Here is a 25,284-nt window from a genome sequence, read left to right on the forward strand (position 1 = left end):
ACTTGTTTATGACGTAACAATCCATAAGTTAAATGTAGTCTTGTGATTCATACAGTACAGTTCTGTACTCAAATCATAGAAGAGAAGGCCTTTTTTCGTGCGGTTTTACTTTATTGTTTAAATCATGTAGGCGCTAACTGTCTGTCTTGAGGTGTTATCTTGAGCAACTTAACACTTTGCCAAAGGAAATATGCGGTTAAGTGATAAAAGTCTACAAATCTATCAAGAATTCCTAGTCGCTTAGCCGATTTATGCGATTAATCATTATGCGACTAACCGTTGAATTTTCTTCACAAGTGAATGGGAATGGTTTGGGATTATGCAATGCTATGCTCTAAAGCGATTTATGCTCTTAACCGATATGCGACTAGCCGATTTCGACTGTACTATCTGAAGCCTTTACAAATTGTTTCACCTAACGGATCATCAGAAGGTCTGCAAAAACATGCAAAAAAAGTAATGAATCGATAATTCCTGAAAAGATATTAAATATTACAACTGTAATTTAATCTGCAAAAAAACCCTTTAAACCTGTACTTCCTGAAAAGATATTAAATATTATAACCGTAATCCAATCTGCAGAAAAAAAACCTCAGAATTACTAAGGGCTACCTTCATCAATTACTACAAAGTTTCAATGGATTTGTCCATCTGGAAACCAAGCAACTTGATGGCAACCTCTATGACATCACAAAAAAGCAAAATGCAGTTTGATGATCAATGCAACTTGTAGTAATCTGAACAAAATAAATGGAAATTGTTTGTTTAAAAAACCTGTAAAAATAAATGAGATTTATAACCTGTAAGAATCAAATGAAATTTAATTTTTTCAAAATTATAACCTGTGAAAATCACAAGGAATTGTGATGATGTAACCTGAACAAATGAAATGAAATCTGTTTCTAAACCTGTGAAAATTAAATGAGATTTATAACCTGTAAAAATCAAATGAAATTTTTTTTAAAAAATAACCTGTGAAAATTAAAAGGAATTTATTTTATTTTGAAGTACTTGAGTTTAAATTTGTTTCTATGACGACATTTACCCACCAGTTCGGAACGCTTGTTCAAAAGGTGGCCACTATCAGCCTTCAGAATGGCCAGCTTTTCAGCCAAACATAGACCACAATTATTACGACCACCTCCACTATAAGGCCGAGCACAGCTGTGAATGGACCAAGATATTTTAGGATCAACACCCTTGACCCTTGTCCTTAAGGTCCCAAACTGCCTTAGATAGTTCGGTGCTGTTTCGTTTAGAACTATCATTGAAGGTACATTTATGGTTGGAAAAACGTTTTTTAAAAGTAGTTTCACAACAACCAATGTAATTAAGGACCTTCGGGCCGTTATCAATGGTAGCTTTGTAAACAATGGCCTTCTGCAAGCATTGCCCATTCAAAGGACAATCTGGCTTCACCCTGCAATTGCAACCAGGCTGCGATGGTTCATTATCAGTCTGCAATATTGCTTTATTGTGGGAGGATAACAGGTTGTGTAAGGAACACAGGTTTAGAAACAGATTTCATTTCATTTGTTCAGGTTACTACAGGTTACATCATCACAATTCCTTGTGATTTTCACAGGTTATAATTTTGAAAAAATTAAATTTAATTTGATTCTTACAGGTTATAAATCTCATTTAATTTTTACAGGTTTTTTAAACAAACAATTTCCATTTATTTTGTTCAGATTACTACAAGTTGCATTGATCATCAAACTGCATTTTGCTTTTTTGTGATGTCATAGAGGTTGCCATCAAGTTGCTTGGTTTCCAGATGGACAAATTCATTGAAACTTTGTAGTAATTGATGAAGGTAGCCCTTAGTAATTCTGAGGGTTTTTTTCTGCAGATTGGATTACGGTTATAATATTTAATATCTTTTCAGGAAGTACAGGTTTAAAGGTTTTTTTTGCAGATTAAATTACAGTTGTAATATTTAATATCTTTTCAGGAATTATCGATTCATTACTTTTTTTGCATGTTTTTGCAGACCTTCTGATGATCCGTTAGGTGAAACAATTTGTAAAGGCTTCAGATAGTAATAACTATATTTGATTTACTAGTATTTTTATTAATTTTTGATTTATTTCTTTTGTTATAGTGTCGGAGTGGACTTAAAAACGATAAATTAAAAAAATTATTATTTTTCAAATTTTTCCATGGCCCTCTTGAAAAAGGCTCATGGCCCCCAGGTTGGGAACCCCTGGTCTAGTAGAAGCAATTCGCGTTTTTTGTGTTTAGCTTGAGTGCGAGTTTGCATTATCAGCTGCCTTAGCGTGTCTCTTACTATGAGTGATGAATGTTAGCATTGATGTTAGAACAGGAAAAAGTGGGCGAAATGGTTGAGATTTTACAGAACCGTCCAAGACAATTTTTTACTTCAGTTATTCTTTGTTTTCTTATACCGCAGGGAGTACTTCACCAATACAATAAGTTTGTCAAACCTGCTTTTGAACAATTTATCGAGCCAACACTGCAGTATGCTGATATTGTTGTTCCCAGAGGTAAGCAATGAAGAAAAGCGTTTTGCAATATAATTGGCGGTTAGAGAACTTCTATCAAATATTTTCGCTGAAGTCTTAAACAATTTATGTCTACAAACAAGATATAAGCACGATCAACTGGGCCTCACAAATCTCTTCTGGGCCATACTGTATGCAGCCGCGAGTTGTCCTAAATGTCTTAAGGGTTTTTGCCTTTTACAGGAGGTTCCAACGAAGTAGCGGTCGACCTGATCGCCCAGCATGTTTATGATCAATTGGAAACGGTGAGAAGTTTCACATTTTTGCGTGATGTTATGTCTTTCAATACGCTATTTCCTGTCTGTGATATGATTTGTGTCATGACCTGAATTAAGAAAACTGGTTTTACTCTAACGCAAAAGTTGTTCATTAATACATAGTAAACTCATGCAGTCTTTAAAGTAAAACCATCAAATTTCAATTGATCTTTTTTGCGTGAAAAAGCTTGCATGTGTTGTGCAAACTTCTTTTACTTCTCTTGCTGTATGCATGTAAAATCTAATTTCTTCAAAAATCTTTAGTAGCAAATCGGTTGCTCCGAATGTTGACACAAAATCAGCAATTTTCTTTTTTGAACATTTCTTTTCGCCACTCCAAAGGTCGAGTGGCTCTGCCTTTTACCGTCCTTGAGCAGTGGTGGTAACTCGGGGTAGATGTTTGGGCACTGGGCAGGTGTCGAGCAGCCACTGAATTGATTCATCATCCAGATCCTGCAGACCACTCAAACCATTTGGCACATGATAGATGGCGCAGTTGCAGATTGTGTGATCTGCGGTTCCTCCTTGTCACACTCACAGATCGCAGGTGGTGCCTCCATTTGTCCTCCTCCATTTGTGCATGTTGGAATAGTCCGACGCCAGTGTGGAAGCGGTTGAACCGCACCCAGGCCTTTTCTGGCAAAAGCATTCCAGATGGGTGGGGAGCATAGTCGGAGATGAAACTTTGAGGAGTTATATTTCCACTCGAAGCTCCATTGGTGGTCCGGTGCCATACGGTGTCGTGAGGTCGAGAAACACAGCATCGGCCTTCGTCCTAAAGCAGCCTTCAATGTATTGGGTCATAAGAGTGACTTGGTCTACAGTAGATCTTCCACGTCGAAAACCAGCTTGCTCACAGGGCAAGAGTAGATCTACAATTGGTTTGTCTAGACTCTAGATAGTTTGAAAGAGATGCAGAGAAAACCAGCAGTGGTAATCTGATTAGGAAATTAGACGCTGCCTTGCGATTTACGCATTTAACGACCATCATGTGAATATTCTGGTACATTGTCTTCTATATCTCATTCACTTGAATCAAATCTCCGCTTATTATCTTTGTTTGTATGCTTTTTTGTTTTATCTTATCAAACGCGTTTTTAGATGTCATGCATATTCTAAAAGGTCTTTCTAAAAAAAAATTACACTGAGCACAATAGGTACATTACCAGATTTTGTAAAGATGTTAAAAAAGGAAACTATTCTTCCCAACTGAAAGAAAAATGTTCAGTTTTCAGCATAACTGCAGACAGTGCACACCGTTTCGACCTTCCGGTCTTCTTAGTGCAGGAGGTACATTGGAATGGCCATGGAGATTGGAGATATATACCTCTATGTGACATTTTCCCATTTGTGGTACCTAAACACCAAAAATGGTACTACTGCCAACCTTGCCAAAGTGCTCAAACTGCAAGCAGTGAGCTTTGCGCAATGCATAGCAAGGTGCTTCCAGTAAAGTGCTCAATCGACCTAAACCAAGAGCGTACATAACTGCCGACAGTGCACACCGTTTTTTCTTCTTTTTTTCGAACTTTCGATCTTTAAAGATTTTTGCCATGGTGTTGAAACTTGACTTTGATAATGCAATGTGTCGTCTAATTTCTTCTTCACATCGGTGCTTGGATTCAGTGTTAAGCCCAAATAATTGAATTTTTGAACCTGTTCAATTTGTTATCATTGCAGTACACGCAAATTGTTGGTTCAAGAAGACGTTTCGAGACTGCCAGAGTTTTGGTTTAGTTAATGTTTATTTTTAGTCCATATTTTTCACTAGATGTTTGAACTGCGTCTAGTAAAATTTGCAAACCACATTGTGACGTTGCAAGCAAGACTGTGTCATTGTGTCATCTGCATATGTGCAGTAGGTACACTGGAATGTTTTCAACATAATTATACTGTATAATAGTTTTCAACATATATAAACTACTGTGCGTATGTTTATTGGAAAATTGCATGCATTGCATATAGATTTAATTCTAATTTGTATTTTTTGTCCTTTGTTTTGATTTACTTACTTTACATTTTTTATTTCATGACTTCTGCCTTTAAATGCTTGGATCACTGCAGAGAAATATTAATATAAGGTAGGGTATGTGTAATCGGTCACTTATTGTTAAACCTAAAAGTGCTCTAAACTTAAAAGTTTTTTTTTAAGGAATATTGAGTACTTAATTATCTGATTCCTAAGCAACGCAAGTGTAAAGTTGTTGACAAGGGATGATTCGTACTTGCTTCTTCACGAAGACCTTTTAATTTTTTTAGAGTAAGTGAGATATTGTTAGTTGAGGAATAGATTTTTGTCATTAAGGATAATTATATTGTATATTTCACATTTTCACAGTGTAGATATTTAACGACCTGTTTTAGACTGCTGCTGCGAGTTCGCTGTGGTAATACCGAATTCCACTAGCTTTCGGAACACAGTTCCCTAGTCATGTGCTATAGTAGATGGTGTTGAAGTCAGTGGGTCGTTGTTTTATACGGTTCTTTTGTTTGCCTTGAGGCTGCTGTCTCGAATACTCTCTGTTGAGCTTCTGTGTTGTTAGGCGTTGTTGCTGTGAAATTTTGTTAAAACAGCAGCCTTAAGCCAAACAAAAGAGCCGCATGAAGTAAGCAACAATCATGCTGCTAAAAGCGAAACCCAATATATTGTAGGCCTATATGTTGTTCAGCAATACACAGTCATACACGTTCAACTGTCACTTGCGTGATTAAATCGTGAGAGCATCTGATCGGCTTTCAATTGGATGCTTACCGTCTTACATGTTGGTTTGATGCTTACCATAAGCATGCTGAGCACTGGGTATTGGCAAAGCTCTGGCGATCGTTGGCGTCAGATGTAAAAGCAGACAATTTAATTTTTTTAATCTTTCTAACCATCTTAATCTATGTCTTGAATAGCAAGCATAAACTTGAATCTAAATAAAATGCAGTATCAATGGTATTTTTTTGGAATAAAACTTTGTGCTCGAGTAACTAAACATACTGATCATTGTCCATTAATGTACGGACTATATACAAGTATATATTATATACATCATCCAAGAATTTACAATTTTTATTTAGAATTGGTTTCTTAATATGACTATAGACTAATATAGGGGTCTGCATGAGTCTGATTTGACTTGATGCATGACAAGTTGTTGGTTTGCTTAAATTATAACTAACTCCTAACAGTGTGGTCAACATTTGTGGGTATTTGCATATAATCCTTCAATTTATATTCTGAAGCTTTTTTACTTTATATTTTACGTGGAATTTGCTTCTCTGAATGCAAAGTTTCGTATCAACAGAAAACCTTCAGCTTAAATGCGTAAGCTAAAAAGTTGATGTCTACCGCTTTAGCGCGTTGGGCTCGCAGTCGAGAGCCTGCATGTGTGACTCCAACTACCCGCACTTGCTGTTGTTTCTCTGGGCAAGAAACTTTACGATAATTGCCTCTACACAGTGATCGATTTCGAGTAATGGGTAGTACTAAATTTAAGTCATAAGTAGAGTAGACAACAGGAAACAGACATTGCCGTCGGCTGCAGCGTGGGTCAGGTGTACGTCGGAAGGCGTACACCGATGCATAGCGCTCAAGTCCGCTTTTCCGCAATGCAGGATAAAGATATGAAAAACAAACAAACATTATCATTCAACAATTTTATAGAAGTGATAAACTGATGTTTGGAGAGTGTATCCTAAATTAAAGTATTATTGGCTATTGATAAGAATGATCTAAGGGTATGGTAGTCATCCAGACAGCCTATACACAATTGCACATGCTCTGTGTTAATGTAAAACTGGTAGTAGTAGTAGTCCAATTTTAACTCGGTAACGTCCCCGTAAGCGAGGGTAGCTGGATCCACCTCCACGTACAGCAATCACTTTCACACCCTGCCTCCACATCGACCTGTCTAAAGCATCAACTGTTGCCAAACCGACCTTGCTACTGTCCTCCTCAACTTGCTTTTTCCACGTTTTTTTGGGAGGGGGTCTTGTTACGACGACCCTCCACTTGCAACTCCAGTGCTCTTCTCGACCATCATCATTATCCCTTCTCAAAACATGCTCATACCCCCTCACTCCATTCGCTTTCGCCAACTTATCAAGATTCTTATTCAAGTTCTCGCGCTTGGCAGCCAAAATAAAAAATCCGCCACAAGTTTGTGTTTTCAAAAATCCGGTAATTAACATCGTGCTTTTGTGTTCATTTAGGTAAGGACAATGCCAATAAGGCCCTGAAACATATTTGCATATTAATATATGTTAACATATATTACTTTAGTTTTTATAGGTCGACACTTAGCTTTTTTAGTCCCACGAATATAGGTGCGTCTACACGACGACTGTTTTCTTGCTTAAGCTAGCTAAACTTCTTGTTTGTTTAAGATAATCGCACTTTGTGCCGCTTAATTTTAAGAAACTAAGCGAGTAAGCGAGTGCCCGAGGAAAAATACGCTCCAGAGCGAAAAACTGAGCGCTTAAGTGAGTTCTCTTGCTTAAAAATCTTTTCGCGGCAAAACCTCAGGTCTACACTCAGTAGTCTGGCTGCTAGTCAGGCAACTGGGAAGTTTGTAGTTGTTGTTTTGTATTTGATGCACTCAGTGTTCTCTTGCCACACGCCCACACCTGTTTCTAACTTTTTGACTTCACTAAGGTGTTAGAACACTTCTTTCTGAAGTAAATTGCGTGTTCGCAACCTTATCTTTTTGCAGCATTTTTTACACAAGTTGAGTTCAGTTGCTTTTATTTCTGACCATGACCACTGACCAGGCATCACAACAAAAATAACACACGTTAACATTTGAAAGCCATTATTGAATCATTCAATGACTGCAACAACTCAAAGTGCCAGCTCACTCCGACTAGTTGTTAAAACAGTTGGTTTACTTTTTGCTTTGGCGCGAACTTTTTGAAACGTGACGTCATTACGATTGAAATACTCACGTGACCGCGGTTCAAGCAAGCAAAATTTTTTTTCGAGATTGTGAGTGTAGACGAAACGAGCTTAAAAACTAGCTTAAGCAATAATTTCTAAGCAAGAACACTTTCTCGTGTAGACGCACCTTTACTCATAAGTACCCATAAGCACCATAAGTCCGTATAGTTAAGCAGATAACTTTAGATTTCTCCTAAAATACTTCATTTGGTGACACAAGCATGAAAATTGGCACATATGTACCTTAGACCATGTAGATTTCAAAAGTTTAATTAACCAAACGAAAATTCAAAATGGCCGCCCGTGACGTCAAAATTCAAGATGGCCGCCATTCCGGTCCTGGACTGACGCAGGAAAGTTGTTTTATGATAGCAATTTAGGTGTTTTTCATCTCTTACTATCTTAAAAATGTTTTTTGTGACATTTTTAGCTAGTGTTTATGATTTCAGATTATACCTCTCATTAAAAGTCTTTACAAAAACGAGGAAAAAAACGTTTTTTAGTGTTTTTAGCGAAAAAAGGGTGGTCATATGTTACTTAAAAAATGATAGCCTCAGCAAAATCCCTCGTTACTGTTCACCCTCAAATTCAGTGTATTTAAAAAGAGACAGAAGTAGGGGTCCAACTCGAAAGTCACCAGAGTAAATTTTTCGAGCAAACAGAGGTGGTATTTGTAGTAAAATCTGATTGTTGGTTTTCAAAGCCAGATTTCAAAGCCAGTTGGTTTTCAAAGCCATTTTCAAAGCCAGATTGGTAGAATACCACAGAACAAACTAGAAGTTAGAGCTTCGGTAGAGAGTTTGTCTTGTTGAACCATAGGCATACGAAGCCGAGCAACGTGATCAAGTTTAACATCTTCAAGTTTATTACATTTACATAAACATAAAACTACGCAACAAATTAAGTATCGAACGTTTTCGACATCACAAGATGTCCTCTTGTGATGGACTAGAAGTTATCCGAGGTGTAAAGAAGATACCAGATTTGCCTGACTCGTACACGGTTGTCAAACCTGCATTTTTCGCTAAACAACCACTTCCACCTGCGTATGACAAACAGAAAATACCTAGCCCATCTTTATTCCTGATTGACAGACAGTTCAACTGGCTAGACCACGTACTTCTCACTGAAGAATATGATGACAAGGTGCAAGCAACGTGGTCCGCATTCAATGGCTCACAGATACAAAATCACAAATTCGACGTCAGCTTTTCGTGCATTTTACCACTTTTGAGAGATAAAGCAGGCAGTGTGTCTACAATAAAGCATGTTATGGATCAAGTACAGCAAACTATGTCGTATCTTAATCCGTCTCAAACAGCAGTCATTACAGCTGACCAACCTCTTTTTGCACTATCTAAACAAGTGCAATGGTATTGGCCTGATGAATACGGCAACTTGGTCATCAACTTGGTCACAGCGTGTAGTTTGTATGCATTGATGCGTTCTGCGAAAGAAGTGGAGACACCAGGCTGGATTTACAATGAGGTGGAATTCAAAGAATGGTGCGCCACGAAAGCGGATGATTTTCCAGTGTTCAACTACTGGTACACTGCATTCAATCTGGAACTCTCATTACTGGGTTTTGTGGGCACTCTCCGGGAAAGAAATTTTCCGGGATACAAGGAGGTTCTGGCAATACTCCTTCCAAAATTCTTTAGTGGTGACAGAACTCACTACTCAAGGTGGCTGACCATACACCTACTTGACATGTTGTCATTGAAAAATAAATTTTCTGATGTTGATGAGCAGTTCATGAAAGGGAAGTTTGTGATTCAGAAGACCAACAGAGAATATTCTGCGATTGCTATTGACCAAGCCCATGAACAGAATCATACTATTATGAAAGGAGATGGAGGGATAACTGGAATCACAGAACACGAATCAGCCTTGCTACGATGAACGGTAGCAGGCCCTGAAGTCTGTAGAATTATACAGGAATATGAATGTGTTTCTAAAAGTCGAGAGAAAGTATCCCTAAATCATCATGAAGCAACACCATCAGCACAGAAAGCATTTTTAAATACGTCACCTCTCTCACCCGAACCATTGAAGAGATGGGCAATCTCTATCTTGAGGAGTCAACTTCAGATCTGCTTACTCTTAATACGAAAATGTCATGGAGCAAAAGGTAACAGATATGCTAAAAGACTATGATACAAAAGGTAAAAATCAATTGGAAAACTTCACATCAGAATTAGACAAATTCTACTCACCAATTGGTCGGAACAAATTCACATTGTTTAACTCAAAAAAGACAACACGAAAAGGGAATCACAGCACATTGAAGGGTGACTGCAGCCTTTTTTCAAAGCTCTTTATTTCATGCCAGATCCGACAAGTTGATCTGCCTGAATTTTTTAGCCATGAAAACCAACGATTCCCAGCAGCTTTAAGTTCAGGAGGTGATCTTTACCAAACATAGAAAGCAGATTTAATGGGTTGCCTAGAGAATGTGGTACCTGCACAACCTGCTTTACTGGACGATGTAGACATGATGGTGATAGATGGAGCATGTTTAGTACACTCTACTACACCAAAACATCATACGTTTGGTGAATAAGCCCAGAAGGACTTCGTGGAGAAAACTAAGCCATATGCCAGAAAGCACAAACGAACGGATGTTGTGTTTGACACTTACAAGGACGGAAGCATCAAATCTCATGCTCGTATAAAGAGGGGTAATGGTAGCAGGCGGAGAGTTACTCGAGATGGGAGAGTCCCAAAGAACTGGCCAAACTTTTTGCAAAATACAGACAATAAAAAAGAACTTTATCCATTCTTAGCTGATTCCATCCAAGAATTCATGCCACCGGATGATATCGTTTACGCTTCCAAGAATGAAAAAGCTGTTACTAATAATGACAATCCCGCTTTAGTCAATTTGAGCTCAAACCAAGAAGAAGCTGATACCAAAATGTTTGTTCATCTTCATCATGGTCTCAAGTATAAAACTATACAAAAAGCAGCCATCCTGGCTAATGACATTGATGTGGTCGTTATTGGAATTGGCTTGTTTGAAAACTTGAGCAAGGATGGACTTCACAAACTCTGGATATCTTTCGGGAGAGGAAACAAAAGAAGATGGATTCCTATTCATCAGATATTTTCTGTCCTGGGTCCACAGAAATGCAAAGGGCTGTTGTTCTTTCATGCCTTTAGTGGCTGTGACTCTTGTTCAGGCATGAAAGGAAAGGGGAAGAAGTCGTTCTTTGCAACGTGGTCAGTGTATCCAGATGTGACGCCAACATTTCAGAAGCTCAGTCAGTGTCCAGAGGAAATAAATGCAGAAGATTTTGCAATCCTTCAAAAATTCACGGTATATCTTTATGATAAAAGTAGCACTGATGATAATGTAGACACTGCAAGAATGACTTTGTTTACACTTAAAAATAAACAATATAATAATATTCCACCAACAGAAGATGCGCTGGAATTGCATGCACTTCGGGCAGCATATCAGGCCGGACACATTTGGGGACGAGCTCTTGAAAGGAGTCCAGAATTGCCATCTCCAAGTAACTGGGGGTGGAAATCTGGAGATGGGGGAACATGGGACATTATGTGGACAAGAAAACGACCCCGTAGCCGAAGCACGTAAAGAACTAAGACGATGCAATTGTAAAAAAGAATGCAAAAGCTGTAAATGTAAAAATGCAAATTTACCATGCACTTCACTATGTTCCTGTCCTTGTGACCATGAATAGATATTATTTACATGTGAATCATTGTCATGAACATGATTTACGTACTCAATAACGTACACGTACAGTAGTAATAACTGATAACAGAAATGTTGACTGTACATGAATTGTCTTTTTAAGAAAGTACTTTAAGTCTGTTTGGGTGGAAGTATCAAAGTTTAGACTATTCTGCACACCTGACTGTCAAATTTGTAAAACCCTTTCTCTGTCCATAGTACGTTACACACTTGTTTTTGTTGAATACCATCTTAAATCATTCATACTGTCTTAAAAATAACATTTTCAAGGTAGTAAGAAATGAGACACATCTACATTGCTTTCATAAAGCAACTTTCCTACGTCAGTCCACTACCTGCATGGCGGCCATTTTGAATTTTGACGTCACGGGCCGCCATTTTGAATTTTCGTTTGGTTAATTAAACTTTTGAAATCTACATGGTCCAAAGTACATGTGTGCCAATTTTCATGCTTGTGTCACCAAATGAAGTATTTTCAGGGTTATCTACCTCACTAGTAGAATTACCCAGAAGAACCCATTTAAGTGTGTTGAATTATTCATATGTCTGGCTGAATTATCCATGTCCATCAAGCTACTCATAAGTCTTATCGAATCACCCGTAAGTCCGTCGAATTGCTCATAAGTCTATTAAGTTACTCATGTCGCGTGAATTACCTATAAGTTACGTGGAATGCCGTTAAGTATACATTTCATATACACAACAGAATTTGACATCACTCTTCCTCCGCATACACCACAAGGGTTAATTTTGCTCATTTTGATTTTCCCTTCTGTTCCACTTATTGCCACCTTATTATCACCTAACAATCACAGCAGGTTTCATCATCATCATCAACCAATTTAGATTATACAGGCCATGAATTAATCCTCATGTCGAGGGTGTGGCCTGTCTGTCTGTCGAGAACGAAGTCTTCCCCTCCACACCTCGCGATTTATTGGGTTGGCAGAGTCCATGTTCAGGGCTACAAGGTCACGTTTTACAAGTTCTTCCCAAGAAAGTTTTGGTCTACCTTGACCCCGCTGTGCTGCGATGTTGACACATCTGACCTGTGAGATCCAGCTTGAGCTGCGCTCAACGTGACCAAGCCATCTTAATCTGCCTAATTGGAGGACTTCACTGATGTCTTTTAATTTGAGCTTTGATAGTAGAGTCTCAAACCGGGTGTTGTCATCAGGCCCGACCAGGCAGGTCCATCTTACCATCGCTCTATCATTACGTTGTAGGCGCTTGACGGTGCTTGCTAAAGTAGCCCACGTTTCAGAGCCATAGAGCATGACACTCCTCACACAACTGGAGTAAACTTGTCCTCTGGTTGCAGCAGGAAGTTGCTTGCTTGTTAGGATAGGGAGAAGTTCTCTAAACTTTTTCCAGGCTGACTTGCACCGAGTTATAGCCGCATGCTCACACCCCCCTCCAGAGGACATTGTATCACCAAGGTAGCAAAAGTCAGCTACAACGTCAAGTGTGCCACCTTCAATCTCAACCTCGCTTACCGGCCTGCCATCTATTGGTCTTGCTGTGCCCTGACAGCGTGGGCATGAGTAGTGTGGGTCCGGTCTGAGTGACCCTTTAATTCCACTACACTTTTTGTGGACCCAGTGGGAGCAATTGGTGCAGAAGATAGAGTTGCTACCGGTTCCACTTAGGCATACCGAGCAAGGGTGCTTTCCTGATCTTCTTAGGGAGTTCTGGTTGATGCCAGAGATCATTATTTTGGTCTTACCCATGTTCACTCTTAGGCCCTTTGCTTCCATTCCCTTCTTCCAGGCGGCGATTCTGTCAACTAGTGACTCCAATGAGGTGTCGATAATGGCAAGGTCATCCGCATACAACAGCTCCCAAGGGCAACCTGTGCGCAGTTCGAGTGACAGGGCCTCCAGGACAATGATGAAGAGCAGTGGGCTCAACACAGAACCCTGATGCACACCTACGCCTACTTTGAAAGTGTTACTGTGCCCATTTATTGATACTTTAATAATTGTATTAATCAGATAAGACTGATCTTTGTTGCGTTAGCTGCTTTCATGTGTTTGTTATTATTAATTTACTTACCGGTATGCCTTTTCATGTGAAACTTGTGTAATCTAGAAAATCGTGGTTTAATCGAACTGATTACAGATATATTTATGACGCTCAGGAGCCAGTTAGCTCATACTCACACTGACCAGCCTTTTCCTTCAACGCTTCATGTTCTTGACAACACCCCACAAATCCAGGGAATCCACACAATACTGAGGTTTGCTTAAAATTATTTTTGCAATCAGCCAACACAGTGCAGATGAGGCTGGAACAGAAAGGAAAAATTATTCACCTCCTGTCCTTGCTTTTTACAAGCATTCTGACAGTTGGCGGTTTGGCGCTCGCTATTTGCAAGCCACTTAATGACATGCTTGAAGGTGGACACCAAAATAATAATTTTTTCGAAGTTTCTTTTGTTTGTTTTTCTGGCTTAAGAAGCTACACTACCAATGTTTTCACTGACTGAACTTGCCTTCACTTTTGTTATGTTAGTTCTTGCCAATTCTTTCACTATTTGTTTCCGGCTGGATGGCTTAGTGGTTAATGTGCCTTCCTACAAATCGGTAGGCATGGGTTCGACACCCTGTCGGGTCATATCAAACACTTTCCAAAAGCGGTAATAAATCTTCTTTTTGCTTGGCATTTAGCAACAAAAATAGATTCAGGATAATAATAATGTACTCAGGTGCACCTCTATACGGCTGCACTGACACTCTTTGCTTAAAAAACAGCATATGTCCGTGAAGGATACAGAACTATATAAAAACCCACATTATTATGACATAATGCAAATTTTTGTTGCAATAGTTATGTTTTATCGTATGTTGTACAATACATTATGCAAGCATCTACTTTTTTTACATCAGAGATCAAACCACAGTTCGTGACAACTTTGTCTTCTACTCAAATCGGTTGATGAGAATCTTACTGGAATTTGCATTATCATTGCTCCCTCACAAGTCGCACGTCGTCCGAACCCCCCAGGATTCCATTTATAAAGGGACAAAATTCAGTGGGACAGGGGTGAGAACACGGTGGTGTATGCTGGTTTATTTGCAAAGACATGTAATTTAACACCGCGAATGTTAAGTTGGAACAGATATAAGGAGCAGCCTATTGGTGTCGCTACTGTAACCTACTACCGGTATATGTGGCTTACCAAGACAACATTAACAAATTACAGAGGTCTAAAGATTGTGTGAGCTTTTCTTTCAATTGTTAGTGTAATCTTGTATTAGAGTTAGACAACGTAATTTTTCTGAATTTGTTTTAGTAAGCTAGCAGTTAAACATTCCCTCGGAGAAGGTTGGCTGTCATTTGCTTTCACATGTTACGTTCTTCCGCTCCTCTTTTTGCTTTTCCGATGCTTGACAAGTCAGCCCACTGTTTTACATCATCTCCCCAAGCTCATCTTTTTCCCCTGAACCTCTTTCCTTCCACCATACCTTCAATAACCAATTGATGTAGCTATCCTGCCGATCCTCTCAACATAATGGACCGCGAATTTCACCTTTTGCTTTGCTAAGTCATTTGCCCATCTATCTTGCAGTCCAATTTTTTTTTTATAATTGCTTCAATTGCAGTATGTTTTTTATATGATATTTTTAGTATTCTTCTGTAGCACCAGAGTTGAAAAGTATTAATTTTTTTTGTGAATTTCTTTGCTGTAGGTCTAACTTTCACTTCCCCGGACATGACTGGTTTTATGTAACAAGATAGAAGTCTCAGTTTTAATTGTAAATCTATATTTTTTTTTAAAAATTCCTTGTATTTTCAAAATGACGCTTTTGCTTGACCGATTCTTCTTTTTACATCATTGGCGCATCTTCCATCTTGTGTAATGAGGGACCCTAGGTATGTGTACGTGGTGACTGATCCAATTGTTCTCCTTCCAGCTTAGTTTTTGTTTTTTTTCATTGCTTTTTCTTATCAACAGTGTCTTTGTTATTTATCAAATTTAGTTTCATTCCGTATTGTTTACTGATTTCATTAATTTTGTCCATACTTTCTTGCAGTTTTTCTTCTGTGTGTAAGCTGACACAGAAGGTTTGGATCACATTGCCAGGAGGGTTTATTAGCTATATCTCTCTATTTTGCTTCAAAGAAGTCATGATGAAACATGGGGTCGATCAGTAGTCTGTAACATTCTTTCGTCGTCGGATCCAGCTCGTGTCCGAGCTTTTGTTTCGTATTCAAATCGAATTTGGTTTTGAATAGTGATGTCGTATGTGGCTTTGAAGACCCAGTCTGTGATGGAAAAGACGTGGGAAAAAGTCACATTGTATGAAGGGTGGGGGACGTGGTAGTTTTAGTTCTTCTTTTATAGTGTTTCGTTTTTCTTGGGCGTTTTGTATCCTGTTTTTTTTTCCTCGAAAAGTTCCGTGCCTCCCTAGTTCTTTTTCCCCATAAGGATCTGTCACTAACAAGTTGTTCCCATGAATCCAGATCAATGTTTGCATGGTTAAGGAAGACTTTCAGGTGATCTTTGTTTGTCTGTAACAACTCCTTCGGTTTCCCCTCTTATTGGCATCTTCAATTTTTAAGTTCTTTTGTGTTAGATCATCCTTGACGGACCATGGTGTCTTTTCATGTTTTCTTTGGTCTTCCCTTTCTCATTTTTCTCGTAACTACCTTATTCCAAACTCGCTTTGTCAAATTATTCTCATCCGTTCATTCAAGGTGCCCAACCGATCTCAGGCGATGTTCATGCAAGTACCCTTCAATATCCTCAACATCTGTCCACTCTTTCAAGACATTATTTCACGTCGAGAAAGGTCTTGCCACATATACAGTATTTTATATGTCTTCATTGAATTTGATTAGGAAGAATCGGAGAATACGCCACTGTGAAACATGAATGGCGTTCATCGATAGTCACAAAAAGCCTGTTTTATCATCAGATGAGAAATGATGTAACTGTAAGACAATACGAATAAAATTGCAACGTGTGATTTCAAAATATCAAACTCTTTCCAGTTTTCATTGCATTTTTAGTTATGCGGCATGTCCATTCTACGAGCCGGGGAGACCATGGAGTCCGCACTGTTTTCGGTCACCAAGGATATCAGATTAGGAAAGATTTTAATTCAAACCAATTTAGAAACATCTGAACCAGAAGTAATGTTATTAAATTCCTGCTATAATCCTAAAAGTCGAACTTTTTTCTGAGTGCATATTACACGTAACCTCATCAAGCTGATCGACAACATAAATTGATAACATAAAGCCAATTTAGTTTTACAGCATTGTCGAATTTGTTGCCATTATTGCCGTTCAATTAACCTTACCCCTTACTGCGCTGAACTGTCCTTTTAACGTTGTAATGTACTGTCTTAAATGATATAATAAGAAATACGAAAAATATCCCAATATTTTTTTGATAGATAGATTGGTGATAGATTGATTTGATCTTCATCCTCATACTGGGAATTGGGAAAGCTTGATCCTGGTAGTTGCGCATATTTGAAAGACTTTGAACCACTGACGCGGGCCCGGCCACCAAGATTGACAGAGTGAAGTTTTCCGATTGTTGAAATGTTGTTGCCTGGGAATTAATCCATCCATTAGGAGCCGCTGAATGGAGAGCAGTCCTGAAATGCGTTGCTCAAGCGCACACCCCGAGAACCGAACCACCGCCGCTTGATCTTGAGTCCGACGCGTAACCACTCAACTAACGAGGCGGGCCTTTTGGCGGATTTTTTGTGGAAATGAAAATTCCATCTAAGCAAGTACGTTTTTGGATCTGTCAATCGAAGTTACAATTTATTACTTCCAGTTGCATTACATTCGCGTTCCACGCTTGCTGTCAGATGATCACGTGATACTGATGGACGCCACTGTGGCGACAGGAGCCGCCGCTATGATGGCCATTCGTGTCTTGCTCGACCACGATGTCAAGGTGACTGCGCACACCTTTGTGTTTTGACTGTGTGTTTTTGGGTAGGCAACAAATAGCTTTGCACCAGCGTAGCAAAGAAAGGTTATCCAATAGAATGCGACTAATGGTTGAGACAGAAACAGAGCTGCCTTAATTTATTTACCTCATGTGTATTTTGTCCGCATAATCACCCCCAGAAGTTTCAACATGTGAGGGTTTGTATTACTAAGTCATTTTCAAACATGAATTCATGACTTTATATTGAGTTGCAACCATTTGTTGACGATGATGCCATTGTGATGTCAATCTTCAAGCTCCGTTCGATATTTCCTTTGAAAATATTGTCAGCTGGTGTTGAACAAGCGACTTCCTTTCGAGCCAACGACCCAGCTTTTCAATAAGTGTTAAAATTTACTTCAAACTTGACTTTTACCCTTTAGGAGGAAAACATACTTCTTGTGTCTTTGTTGATGGCGGAGACAGGAGTCCATTCCGTGGCTTATGCTTTTCCTAAAGTTCAAATTGTAACTACAGCAGTTGATAAGCAACTCAGCGATCAATATCACATACTGCCCGGGTTTGGTGAGTTTTATTCTTGAATTGTCATAAAATTTTGAATTCTTTTCACGAATTGGGGTACAGTTCCGAATGTTCAAACTCCTTACCATTCTTCCAACGAAGCCCAATGATAATAAATTATCTCAAGAACTTGATGATCACGTCAAGCTGCTGCGAACGGAATTGATGCATTACTTTTCGAGATTTATTAAGTTGCACTTGCGCTTTCAATCCATTCTCCATCGATCCAGCTCTACTACCTGTAGCATAGAACAAGAAGAGATCATTTAGTTGACGAACATAGCAATGGGTTCCACTTACCCAACGTTGGCCCGAAATGCTGTTCGGCAGCAACTGGATCCTCCCTCCACACGGGAATGTGAGCAAGCGTTCTCGACCTTAATGGCCATTAAATCCAAGAGCCGAAATTGTCTGAGCCTGGACATGACTTGTGTAAAAGGTACAGTTACATCTACCTTGTTAAATAGTTTTTTTTTTATTGGAGTTATAGAATAATAGTAAATGATGGTTCTTCTTCGTATGAACCCTTATCTTCTTCGCCATGCCTAAGGTCAAGGGGTTCTGCCTTTTACTACCCTTCAGCAGCGGCGGCGACTCGGTCTAGCTAGATGTTTGGGCACTAGGCAGGTGTTGAGCAGCCACTGAATTGATTCGTCATTCAGTTTGCGCAGACCACTCACATCATTTGGCACATGGTAGATGGTTCTGCACCTGGTGCAGTTGTAGATGGTGTTGTCTGCGGTTCCTCCTTGCTTCACTCACAGATCGCGGATGGAGCCATCCCCTATTTGTGCATGTTGGAGCGGAATAGTCCGATGCCAGTGCTCAAGCGGTTGAGCCGCACCAAAGTCTTTCTTGCCAAAAGCATTCCAGATAGATGGAAAGCATTGTCGGAGATGAAACTTTGGAGTTTTGAGGAATTCTTATTCCACTCCATTGGTGGTCCGCCCAAGTAGCCGCACTAATTGATTGTTCTTCAGCGGTTTATATGCTGCCTGCTGAGCTACGTCACTATTTCTCTCGCTCGCCGCTCCCTGCACCCCAACCATCCCCTCCATGCAACAAGACGCCCCTTTGTGCCTGCCGCACAACAACTACTTAAGAAAGCAGAAGAACTTGGGTTAAGTGCGGAACACTGGACGAACCACATGTGGAATATGGAGTGGCAAAACCACACCTCCACGCTCCGTGACTTCATACCCGACGCCCATCTCCGTCCACCAGGGATGTCCTTCGCAAGGCTTAACCGCTTGCGAACTGGCGTCGGCCGCTTTCGTTCGGACATGCACAAGTGGGGCCTGGCTCCTTTATCAGAATGCGAGTGTGGTGCCACTGAACAGACCACAGACCAATCAGACCACCTCATTCGTCACTTCCTAATCCACCGGCCTCCACACGGTGCGCATGGTGTGAGGGTCCTGGACTATGAGACTGTTGTGGCTGATGACTTCCTGCCTTCCAATCTAGCCTGGAAAGATATGCTCATACGCCGACGATGACGACGAGCGGTTTATATGAAGAGTTATGTGGCCAATACAAATGCGTGTCTCGATTTCAGTCGTCGTGGGCACGTGACCAAGCGCCCCCCCTCCGGATCTGCTGCTGTTCACACGCAATTTCGTCTTAAAAAACGATTGTGAAGATCATTTTTTGCAGAAATGTACCTTACTCTCGTTTAATTCTCATTTTTGAGTATGCGAAATTCAACTAAAACTTCTTAGTCGTAGGATATAGTTGAACGTAAAATGAAAGAAACTAAATGCTATCACGGATCTTTTTTCGATTTCTGTACAGTTCAGACTCACTTAAGATTTCTCATGTGCATATCTTACGGAAGAAATAAAAAAAATAAGTCACATTTGTTTCTGGTTTAATCCAGTAAAAAATTAAATTGTCTATTTTCAGCAATATGTCTGTAATAAGGCTGTACATAGTGTACAAGCAAATATATTTCGTTTCGATGCAAAAACGTTTGTTTGTCTTCATTCATCCGAAATGCAGCGTAATTGTCTATTCGAAACCATTTTGTCAGTTATTACGTTGTGAGGATTTCTCAGCCGAAGGATCAATGGATCAGTTTACTTGTCTGTTTGATGGGCCTGTTTAGTATAGGTGTATTTTTCGCTTTGCAGGAAACTTTGGAGATCGATATTTTGGAACAGAATGAATCCCAGTTTGTCGACCCTATTCGAGATTATCACTGCTCTTTGCCTCTCAATATCTGTAATTATGTTGCACGATGAACCATATAACTATACATATAATATATAACATATTGTATGATACCTTACCACATGCGCACAAGCAGACATTGTTTTTATGGTACCGTACCGTAGTTTTCCAAAAGATAATGTTTTTAGCCACTTACAATGATAAGTTCCTTATTGTCGTGTCTTGCAATGCGATTTTTCAAGACAGGCTATTTTAGAAAAAGAAACAACCTTTTGATAATTTTTGCGGATATTTGATAATTCACTTTTAAGCTTTCAGCTTTGTCAAGCTGCTTTAACTGTTGCTTTTGATTTTACTAATTTCAGTTTTCATGTCGTGTCAATTTTATTGTGTATTTTTGTCAGTGCAATCAATTCATGTTTTGGTCTCGATGTACAACTTTTACAAAGCAATATATTCGTTGTCATAGCAGCAAGTTCAGTGATGCAGACAGTGATTTTCCATGGTCGGTTGAATAAAAACAAGTAACACAGAGGCGAATTGAAATAATGAATGTCAAATATCTTGCTGCTGGGCACAATGGCTGTGCATTGCGTGTCTGGTATCTCGATTATTTTTTTAATCTATTCCGACCGGTTCTTGGAAAATAATTTATGAATTTTTAATTTACTGTACAATGGCCAAGAGTTTGTTGCAACTGTTTTTATAATTTAGTTGAGTAGTTTCCAGCCGGCGTGTCGCGGCATCCTTGGGGTACCATTTAGGCCTACAATACTCTGGAGTGCCGCAAGCTATTTCTCTTAGCCTATCTATTTTTATTTGTTTTCAAATGGTTAGCTAGGATCATTGTTGCTGATAAAAAAATTTCATGCACAATTGTTTTTGTTATACACCATTAAGGACTATTTTTTGTCAAACTGTATAATGTTTCGTGGTCACAAATTTTTAGTGTGGCACTCTTGTATTGTTGTGGCTTTGTGATGTCAGCGTCTGTACAAGTGGGTCTGCTACTATTCGGTGAGTTTCTAACCTCTAACCCCTAAAACGGCAATGATAATTAGGCTACGGTACCCGATAATTTAAAAAAAAAATTCAAAAAATCACTGAATAGGGATCGGACTCACCGAAACGGGCCATTCCGGTACAAGTTGTGCTGATTGCTAGTTGTAGTTGGTGGGTGAATGCTGTGCATAGATAGGTTTTCGCCCATTTTGTCTGCTAAGAAAAGAGCAATATATTAAGTTTCTCAATAACTTTGAAAAAATTTTTTTTTTATCAAAATGTTGTTTCAAAAAGTGCATTCAATTTCCAAGTAAATTTGAAGTGTTGCTATTAATTTTTGAAGGTGTTGTTATTAATTGACTTTCCCAAGGGCACGCATAATAAGCGAACTTCCCTACTTTTTTCTGTACTACAATTGAAGCTGAAAGTCAAGCATAGAAGCTGTGAATACCTACCATGTTTTAAAGTGTTTGATACGAAACAGTTCAGGTTTATTCCAAAAACCTGCTGCATTCGAGGTGAAATATCATTTAAAAATTCGTTTGTTAAAATGCTTTGTTTGGTCAATTTTGATGTACGGATGTGAAACCTGGACGCTAACAACAAAAACCCGAAAAAAGCTTGAAGCTGCAGAAATGTGGTTTTACCGAAGAACTCTTAAAATTCCATGGACAGCTTTTCGAACCAACAGAGCAGTTCTCCAACAGATGGGCCAGGAGCAGCAGATAATGAGATCTATAGAAATGCGGCAACTGAAGTTCTTGGGTCACAGCATAAGGAAAGGCGAACTTGAAGATTTATCTTTTAGTGGAAAAATAATAGGAAAACGGTCAAGAGGAGCTCAAAGATTCACATTTTTGCACAATTTTCAACCACAAATCAAAAACCGTACTAAAATTTGGCAAGACGCACGAGATCGATCAAACTGGAACATCATTGTACATCGAGGGCTGTATCGGCCATGATACCTACAGAGAGAGATCATTGGTCTGCCACGGGGTGCCACATAATATTTTTATCCTCTGAAGGGTGCCGTAAGTCCAAAAAGGTTGGGAACCACTGCTTTAACTAATTGAGAACTGAGCTGCGACTTCAGAAACATTGTATAATGTACATTAGGGTGTTTCATTTTTTCACCATTTTTGAAATTCAAAATGCCTGGGGTCCCATCTGGTGGTATTTGGGGAAAAAAGTTTACACCCCAAATTTTTTTCAATTATGACGTCATATTGAGGTGGTCCACGACGTTTGAAATTTTGGGGCCTCAAAATCTCGAAATTTGGCCGTATCTCCGGAACCACTCATCATAGATCGACAAAATTAGTATCAAAATGCGCAGAAGGGTCGGTTTCCTATACCTGATGTAGAGAATATTAAGGTCTATCTGCTTCAGAAAAAAAGTTATTTCAAAAAATCTGATTTTCGGTCTATTTTCTCCTGATGAACAGAGATCAGGTGATCAAGATAAAAAGTTTTTCTGTATTTTTCCACTCTTGGAAGCTGTTATTGCGTAATAATAGTTGGTGTTAAGGTTTCAGTACTGGGCTTGTCTAGTCTTGCTATCTGCTTAAGCAAAGCCCCATCTTGCATTGCTCCGGGACCCTTCTTGGCGCCGTCCACAAAAGAAATGACATGGGAAAGATATATTTCGTTTATGTGGAACATGCATTTAAGGGTATGAATATCATGACCAACTCCATCATTAAAATAATTGACCAGTCGAGTATTGACTCCGGACTTTTTTCCTGTATTGAGAGCAGTCGTATCAGCCATGACTGAATAGTGAATATACTTGGGATAAGTGAACTCTGCAAGCCTCCTGGATGATGGTGTCAAAAATCAGTGCTGCAGTGACTGACACACTTTTGGGAAAATATTTAACAGCAAGCACACTTTCGTGCTTCATGCCATTATCATCAACAAGTTGACCCAAGAGAACGTATCGATCTATTTTATCGACAACGCGCCCATCATAACATAACTGCATGGTAGAAGCTGAGTTGAGAAGGTTCTCACTTTCCATCAGAGATTTTTCTCTTGTTTTTTTGTCGTTGGCGGTATACTGTCGAAGGTGATGCAGCTATTTGATCTTTTCCAAGAACCGACCTCATAAGATCTGACTGTTGGGTACCGAAGTCATCCTACGATCAGCAAGTAAACAACTTCTATCATTTATTGAAAAAGAATGTACTTTCTTGTACACTTTTCCCCCAACAGCTGGTTTCAGAGGCTCGTATTCCCTATCATCTTCCCAATTTATATCCCCATCAGAGTCGCTTTCGTTACTGTGTAGACATCTAACTGCTTCATTTCTTTTTCTCTGTTTCGAACATAGAAGTGCCGATGCTTTGGCAGATTGTATGCCAGAAGTGCTGGGTTGTTCAACTTCACTGCTCGTTTCCCACCTCCTTTTATGATTTTCCCGTTCCAAAGTCTTTTCTACATGGTTGACATCTACGCCACCGATAAACATTTTTCGATCTTTTCGCTGATCTTTGAAGAAAGCGATTACTTTCTCCTGGACTCGGTTTTCGAGTTCACAGCTGCAAGAGAGTTTGTTTTGAAAAACAACCGGACTTTCGGAGATCGAACACTTCACTTACATGCACATACATATCGAACAAGTTCTGCAACCATTCTTGATTAACCTCATTAGAGTCATTACCTCTGCGTTTCATTTCTTTCTTTCTTGCTGTATTGTACTTCTCTATCACGTCTTTTAACTTGGCTTCAATTCTCTGTTTGCTAAGCACTGGAAGACCAGCTATGTTTCATATGCCAACTACATTTTTCAGCAGTTCGTCTCTCAAATCTTTGAAATGGGGTATTTTCTTCAAAAACTTGGGATTAGTTTCGGCTACCATACTTTCTTCCTCAAGTAAAAATAGTGATGACTATATCTGAATTAAGGGGAAGCACATTTTTCTCCGATTCCTTGAAGTTTTGCATCGACTTACTAATACTTGACCTTAATGCCATAATGACACTTAATCAAAATCTAAAGCAGGTGAGCACTGAGCAGCATACCTCTTCCTCAACGGTCACATTATAATATCCTCGACGAGGGATAGCCATCATCATTATAATAGTAATACCTTCAATTATTACCCTTTCGTCTCTTGCAAAACGAACAAGGACTATTACTACGCAATAGCAGCTTCCAAGAGTGGAAAAATACAGAAAAACTTATTATCTTGATCACCTGATCTCTGTACATCAGGAGAAAATAGACCGAAAATCAGATTTTTTGAAATAACTTTTTTTCTGAAGCAGATAGACCTTAATATTCTCTACATCAGGTATAGGAAACCGACCCTTCTGCGCATTTTGATACTAATTTTGTCGATCTATGATGAGTGGTTCCGGAGATACGGCCAAATTTCGAGATTTTGAGGCCCCAAAATTTCAAACTTCGTGGACCACCTCAATATGACGTCATAATTGAAAAAAATTTGGGGTGTAAACTTTTTTTCCCAAATACCACCAGATGGGACCCCAGGCATTTTGAATTTCAAAAATGGTGAAAAAATGAAACACCCTAATGTACATGTACAATCCAATAGCGTCGTTGAGGCACCGGGGAAGGGAGCACGTACGCCTCCAATCATTTTGAAGTTGGAGTAAATTATTATTTTTTTTTTTAAATGTTTTCATAAGGTTGGAGTTTTATAGAGCAAAAATTGCCTGAAGCCATAAACTTTCATGTCAAGTTACATATTTGTGCTTCTGGAGTAGCCCTCCCCCCAATCAAACGAGTCACTTTAGCCTACGCCACTAGTACATTGTTTAATTATTTTTTTTTCAATGCACTTTTTACGTTCTGTGATGCCAAGTTAGCAAGTACATTGTGGGAATTATTATAACATGTTGATAATTACATCTTTAATTGTGGCGCAATATTACGTCAGTGTTTTTATTAATTTTCTTCGCATGACTGCAGTTCTAATAAACCACGTTGTTAAGATACTAATGATGTGATGTTTGTACATCGGCCGGCAGTACACCGAGATGGAAAATTGGGGGTACGGCTCGAGTTTCCAAGTTAAGATTGCAGGAGAGGGTTAAGGTTAGAGAGCTACCATCATTATCGAGTTTTGTTTTTAACCGGCAGGTTTTGCGGAAGTTTTACACTCGTAAGCCCCCACTCTGATGACTGGTTAGCTGCACTCATGGCAGATTACATATCGGATGTCCACTTATTCAGCTTA

The 25,284-nt window shown here is 39.2% G+C and overlaps 1 protein-coding gene across 1 annotated transcript in view; it reads left to right on the forward strand.

Moving 5' to 3' along the window:
* Positions 1 to 25,036, forward strand: part of LOC145765152 (uridine-cytidine kinase-like 1) — a 48,734-nt gene extending 23,698 nt beyond the window's left edge. The window contains exons 8-16 of the mRNA XM_082576928.1: positions 2,414 to 2,507; positions 2,709 to 2,770; positions 4,847 to 4,863; positions 13,565 to 13,663; positions 14,313 to 14,469; positions 16,441 to 16,563; positions 17,222 to 17,344; positions 17,764 to 17,905; positions 20,035 to 25,036. Of these exons, the coding sequence (XP_082433054.1) occupies positions 2,414 to 2,507; positions 2,709 to 2,770; positions 4,847 to 4,863; positions 13,565 to 13,663; positions 14,313 to 14,469; positions 16,441 to 16,563; positions 17,222 to 17,344; positions 17,764 to 17,905; positions 20,035 to 20,069 (852 nt within the window). The 3' untranslated portion in view covers positions 20,070 to 25,036. The remainder of the gene's footprint in view (positions 1 to 2,413; positions 2,508 to 2,708; positions 2,771 to 4,846; positions 4,864 to 13,564; positions 13,664 to 14,312; positions 14,470 to 16,440; positions 16,564 to 17,221; positions 17,345 to 17,763; positions 17,906 to 20,034) is intronic.
* The last annotated feature ends 248 nt before the right edge of the window (positions 25,037 to 25,284 follow it).

The sequence above is a fragment of the Aplidium turbinatum genome, chromosome 2 (assembly GCF_918807975.1).
Source record: "Aplidium turbinatum chromosome 2, kaAplTurb1.1, whole genome shotgun sequence".
Classification (NCBI taxonomy): Eukaryota; Metazoa; Chordata; class Ascidiacea; order Aplousobranchia; family Polyclinidae; genus Aplidium; species Aplidium turbinatum.